Raw genomic sequence first — 6494 nt, 5'->3', positions numbered from 1 at the left:
CTGAGGGAACACTCAATCCCCTCATCCAGGTCATTGATAGAGATATTAAACAAGACTAGCCCTAGAACTGAGCCCTGGGGGACACCGCTTGTGACCGGCCGCCAACTGGATTTAGCTCCATTCACCACGACTCTCCAGGCTCGGCCATCCAGCCAGTTTTTAACCCAGCGAAGAGTACATCCATCTAGGCCATGAACTGCCAGCTTCTCCAGCAGAATGCTATGGGAGACTGTGTCGAAGGCTTTGCTGAAGTCCAGGTACACAACATCCACAGCCTTACAGGCATCGCACACTCGCTTGCACCGGGTACACAAGCTTCGCAGGCTACAACATGTTTGCAGAGGCCCATAACAAGTGCAATCACAGGTGGGCTCTTCCCCTGAGTTTTGGAGTTCGGCTCCATGCCGCAGAGCACATCAGCATTTAGAGATCTGGCGAGCAGGACGTCCTCAGCACAAGGCCAGCTCTCTTGCTCACCTCACTGTAGGAATCTTCACAAATCAGCCGTATGGCAGAAGAAAATGGTTTACACACCTTGTTGAGAGCTCAATGGGGACTTACGGTTTATCCTCTCTAGTTCTGGTCAGTCCCACAGCTAGACCACCCCCTCCCCGCTACGAATGCCTCACCATCGCTTCCCCTAACTTCTGCTGTGCACCCCTGAGGTTTCTCTTTCGTACGCCCTTATAACACTCGACTTTTTCGTTCAGCCTGTATATAATAATAGCTTAATAACTTTATAATAGCTCCAGCCTCTCTCCTGAGAGGTACAGAAATAAACCCATCTTTCCTCGCTGCAGAGACTACGTTAACAGAACCGTTATTGGTGAAGCCAGAATCATTACAATTATTAGCACACATTGCCCCCGCTCCAGCGAACGTGCCTTGCCATCCTTTTTGGCGAGATGCTCCACCCAGGCCTTAGCAGCATCCCGAGGAAGAGCCGCAGAGCGTAACATCATGCTGGTGCCCTGGGTACCCCGTGGGGCTGGGCAGGCTGCGCCCCACCAGGCACAGGGCACCGGGCTCCCACTCTCCTGCCTGCACCCCTCCGTGCCCCAGAGGACACGGCCATGATCTCAGGCAGGAGAACTTGCTGTTCCCTAACAAAATGTTTGCATCTCCACGGGAGCTAAAGGGTTGCAAGCGCAGAGCAGCCGCATCGCAGCCGTCCATCTGTTAAGAGTATTGGAGCAAGCGACTTTCGAAGCCAACAGACACTTTTTCGCAGAGTTTTTCCACTGTAGAGAATATCACAAAATCTTCTATTTTGTTGTGCCATAATACTGGTAACTAAGAGAGATTTTTATCATTTTCATCAAACTCTGAAACCCATCCCAGGCCTCCGGGACGGAGCTCTCAACCAGCCACAGGACGCGCTGCCCGGGGAGGAGGAGACCGGTCCCCAGCAGCCCCAGAGAGTCGCCTCACCTCCAGAAAAACTTCCCCCAACAGTTTCAGCCACCTTGGAAATCCGTCACCAGCGTGCCGAGCCTGTCCCCCGTTAGCCGGCAGGACAGAGGGAGACCACAGGCCAAGAGGAATGAATTTAAGTCATGCCCAGCAGCAAGCTTTTAATGCCTATCACAAAATCTGGCTGTTCGCTACTGTTTTCATCCGGTTCAACAAGTCTGCAGGAATTGGACTGCAAGAAATCAAGTGACTTAACTTAAAGCTGGAGGCTGATCATCCACAGAATCTAGCGGCATTAATGTGCTGATCGCATTTGGTGCCGAAGGGCCCGGGTGGGCAGTTATTTCATTTTCGGGGCTTGGAAATCAAGCAGCGCGTCTCACTGCAGCCCCAGAGTTCAAACCCCGGAGGACAGTAAATCAGGGAACGGTGCACAGGCAGCACATTGACACTCCTCGGCATAAATATCAATTTTCACACTGCGGTCAGGTTCTGTAAGTGTGGGGAATTGGTGTGGCAACGGGATTTTAACAAGGTCTGGTTGCGATTAATCCCTTTCTAGGCAGTTCCTCTAAAGACTCGATTCCTTGCGATCACTCGGTAATTATGAGACTAAAGCAAACTGGAAGGAACTGCAATGAACTGCTCTATGAAACTATCCAAGTCTGGAAAACAAAGTTACTTGCTGGGAATTATTAAAACAGCACAAAAACATGGAACTTAGCTGAAATGGAAGGTATATGGGAATGGGTGAGAAATACCCTATTGCAATCAATGCCACAGAGGACTCTACAGCAGGACGGAGCCTACCCACGCAAGAGCACTGCAACACCGGAGCAGAACCCACAGCTGAGCCTGGCCACTGCAGAGCAGCCTGTGCTGGGATGCTCCCGGCCGCGCCGCTGCTCGGCAGGGGACACCCACCCCGGGCCAGAGGAGGTAGGAAGCAGCAGCAGCCCCCCCAGGGAGAGATAAAGCAGAAGTCTACAAGATAAACTGAAGTCAATCACTCAAGTTCCTGTCTTACATCATCCATCCTCTTGCTTTTACCCCTGCGGCAGAGAAGATTCCCTGCCCAGAAGGCAGCCCGGCCGCTGCCAGAGCACGCTGGGAAGAGGGAGAGGGAGTTTGCTTTGCAGGGGAAGCAAACGCCTTCCTCCAGCCCATCTCCATCGCTCTTTATCTGCCCGCAGCTGCTCGCAATCTGGCCCCGCGGATAAGGAAGGAAGTGCTCCCCGTCCTTCCCATCCCTCCAGCCGGCGAGGTCTGGCAGCTCCACGTTTTCTGGAGCTGGGGACAGCAACGCCGCGCGGCAGACGAGCGTGTGGCCAAGTCCCCCGTCCTGCCGTGGTGTGGCAGCCGGCCATGGGGATGGAAGGCATGGCAGCGCAGGCACACGGGCTCAGCACGCGCCTGCTCTGACCCCGCAGCCGTCCCCACGCACCGGGAGGGTGGCAAGGGCAGGGGCTGGGCTGGATCCCTCTGCTCCCTTCCAGATCCACCCCTCCTCTCCATCCTTTTTGCCACCCCCTCCCCGGCTGTAGGGGTAGCTGGGTACCCTCTTTTCTTCCAGCATAGCCGTATGGCTCTGTCAAGTGCATCCACTGTAAAAGGGCCAAATTCATGCCAGGTGTCCAGAGGCTTAACCGGAGGGACGCTTGGGATGGATTTAGCCCATTACACACCATGTTAATCATATTACTGCAGAAACCTGACGCAGTTCCCAAAGCGTGAGCTGACGAATCCTCCCGGAGCCCGGCAGGCCTCAGAGCCTCATTCCAGCGTGCCAGAGCTTCTTTTATTCATTAATCATATTTGCTTAATAACTTTGTATCTCTCCAGCGGAGGGAACTGCCAGGCTCACATAAGGTAATTGTGGGATGGCTCTTCTGGAGAGCTGGAAGTACCGGCGTTGTCAGCCGGTGCATGTGGCACAGCTCCGCGGTGATTCCTCTCCCCGGCCTCAGCCCCAAGAGCACGGGGAGGGACGCAGAGCCCTGCAGATGCTAGGTACCCTCCCGACAGCGCTTCTCCCGTGCCCTGGCAGCAAAGTTTATGACAGTGAATTTATGATGCTCTGGATCTGAGCTGCCTCTTGATGGACAAGCCTGTGCTCTGCAGCAGCATGTTTAGGGCAGGTAATTATGGATGATGTCAAGGAAAAAATTGCAGAGAAAATCCCGTATGCAGCTTGTTCATTGTACCTGTTCCTCTCGCTAAAAGTTTTGATAGGTGTAATCCATCAAATATGCTTTATGCAACTTTGCAGTGGTTGACTAAAGACCAATTTTATTACTTTAGAAATGACTGGGAGCAGCCCTGTTGGGAGCAGAAGATCCCGTTGGCGTTTCCCATCTCCTGTGGAAGGTGCTGATTCTGGAGGCTGCCTCTCCCCGCTGCTCACTTGCTCGCCCCGTGCAGCATCTGCTGTCACTGTCCCAGGAGCATTTTTTGCTCTTGTACTCTATTAAAACCGCTGAGATTAGCGCTCGTGTTGTTACAGCATGGGGTCTCCCTTTGTAGCTGAGGTTCAGGAACTTCCCTTTGATTAGGCTCGTTGAGAATCAAGCTTTTTAAATGTCCTGTGATTATATCACTGAAAATCTCTAACTGGCACATTTTCCAAACTCTCTGCTGTTTGCGTGATGTTTATCAACCGGCCCAGGGTTCTCCATCCCCTGGCACACCCGTTTCCCACACAACGTTGCCTGGGTGTCAGTCCCAGAGCAAGGTGGAGCGACACTCCGCTACAATCCCCCACGTATTGTTTTCCCCGCTGTCTATCAGGGAAAGGATTCCCAGCAGGCAAATACCATGGCCAGAGCAGGGAAGAAGTGGTATATTTGATTGCTCGCTCCCATGCAGTACCGCCCACCTAACCCAGGAGCCGGTTGCACCCCAGCAGACGATGCGCCGTTTCTTGGAGGGTTCGGAGGGGCCGGGCAGCACCGCGGGGATGCAGGGAGCATCTGGCGGCTGCTGTTTCCCCTCTCTTCCTCCTCCCAGGCGAGGAGCGGTTTTGCATCAGCAGCCTCATGGATGCAGTTAAACTGCAGCCTGGGCCGATTTTAAATCAACCCCAGATGGGCCATCTCCTTCTCCCAGGGGGTGGTAAATCTGCTTCAAGTCCTGCCAACCTCAGAGGTGCTGGGTGAGGCCCCTCAGACTGCAAAATGCAGCTTTTACCTGCGCTCTGCGAGCCCCGCAAACTACTTGTAAATCCTCATGAGATGGACGATGAACCACATTCATTTCCAGTTTACAGATGGAAAAATGAGAGAGGACAGGCACCCGGGGACAGCCGGGGACCACACGTGAGGGGTTGCTGCTCAGGGCACAGTGAAACGCTCCTCCGCTCCTCCTCCTTGGCTCATCCCACCGGAGCAGCACATCCCGCTCCGACGCAAAGCAGAAATGACGCTGACGGAGTACGACGGGAATGTCAATGTTCTTCCCATCAGTGGCACACGGAGACCAGGGAAGGCATATGGGTCTGGAGCTGTGTCACTCTTCTTTCTGAAATGCGCTACCTGAGTCCCCGTTCTGGAAATAGAAAATCAGGGACCTGCTGGCACATGTGTATGGTGGGGAAGGACTTAGGAAATTCAATTAAAATGCTTTTAAAAAGCAAAGGGAAAGCAGACACCCTCCCAAGACAAGGAGACTAAGAAGTGCCTCGGCGATTTGGAACAGCTATAAATACAGGCAGGCTGATTCCGGCAGAGTCATGATATTGTTTGATAACATTGCTGGGAGGCTAATTGCATAGTTTAAAAGCAAACTTAATAAGTAGTAACTATGAAAATGTTAGTTCTGAAGTTACAAGACTGTAAGAAAGCAGACTAGTCCACGTGTTAGAGCAATAATCTGTGCTTGGTCTAGCTGTATAAACCTGCTCAATATTTCAGCAGTGAGATATTTTTGCCTTGGTTCTCACAGAGAAAAATACACTCATTTATTTCCCCGAAATAGCATATTATGATGGATGCAACTGCCAAGCTATAGCTAATGGATGTAACATGATGGAAAACATCATTATTTAGGTGTGGGAAATTGTTCTTTAGGAATCCAGTGTCTGTAGCAAACCTGCACTCCTTGAACCTCAATTCCACAATGTGTTTCAGATGTGGATTTTAAGTGACTGTTTCTAATTAGTGTATCGCAGAGCCCCGTCAAAATACCAAAATACCATTTTGTGAACGGCAATCGTGTGCACAGGGTTTTAAATCAGATCTAGAGAGCGGCTGTGGAACTGGACACCTGGCCGAGCAGCAAGACGACGAACACGGGGACCAGACCCAGCGCTGGTGGGTGCTGCTGGTCCTGTGCCACTTGTGCCCCCGCGCCCTCTTACAGCAAAGGCGCCCGGGGGGGCGATGCAGCCAGCAGCACGGATCAGGCCGGTATCGCTCCATCTGCGAGAGGCTTCTCTCGAGGGCTGTGCATCTCCCAAGGGCCGTGCATCTCCCATCTACCGCAGCACGGGTACCCGAGGGCCATGCTGGGGGCGGGGGGGGAGATGCCTGGCACTGCTAAGAGATGTTCCCAGCTGCACAGGGAAATCGTGAGCTCCCTGGCGACACATGGCACAGGAGGAGGGCTGTTTCTGCTATTTCCCGCAGGAAAATGAAAAGGAGCGATCAAGGCATGTGAATGCTGGGTACAGCGATCTGCCCAAGCAGCCCAGCTGCTACAGAGAAAATTCATTCTTGGTTTGGGATTTCTCTTGCTGCCCGGACTAATGGAGTCAGCCTGGTGCAACGCCTGCGGAGAGCTGCTCTCTGCCCGCCGGGGCTCAGGAACCAGCCCGTGCTGAGCTTCCTTTGGCCATTTATCCACGGTCCAGCACGGACTCGCTGGCATGCCCCATCGCACCCGAGTGACACAGGCCAGAGCCCAGCAGCCCCGCTCCAAACGCGCTTCCTCGCAGCTTACGCAGCACTCCTTGCAGCGGCGGAAACCCCTCTCTGCTCCCCCGGCAAGGGCACGAGCACAAACATTGGCAGCTGGCTCCCATCAGCCGCCCAGAGGCGTGCGCTTCAGGTGTCTGATAAATGTTCCTCGCTTTCTATGAATGCTCC

At 53.3% G+C, this 6494-nt stretch overlaps 1 protein-coding gene across 1 annotated transcript in view; it reads right to left on the bottom strand.

Annotated features, from left to right (window-relative positions):
- The window catches only part of LOC104132676 (RING1 and YY1 binding protein), a 61572-nt gene extending 55688 nt beyond the window's left edge, over nucleotides 1–5884 (bottom strand). The window contains exon 1 of the mRNA XM_009646000.2: nucleotides 5674–5884. Within this exon, the coding sequence (XP_009644295.1) occupies nucleotides 5674–5884 (211 nt within the window). The remainder of the gene's footprint in view (nucleotides 1–5673) is intronic.
- Nucleotides 5885–6494: the final 610 nt, after the last annotated feature.

The sequence above is a fragment of the Egretta garzetta genome, unplaced genomic scaffold (genome assembly GCF_000687185.1).
Source record: "Egretta garzetta isolate BGI_Z169 unplaced genomic scaffold, ASM68718v1 scaffold228, whole genome shotgun sequence".
Taxonomy (NCBI): domain Eukaryota; kingdom Metazoa; phylum Chordata; class Aves; order Pelecaniformes; family Ardeidae; genus Egretta; species Egretta garzetta.
Note: the sequence above shows the minus strand (reverse complement) of the source record. Positions and strands in the feature narration are given on the sequence as shown.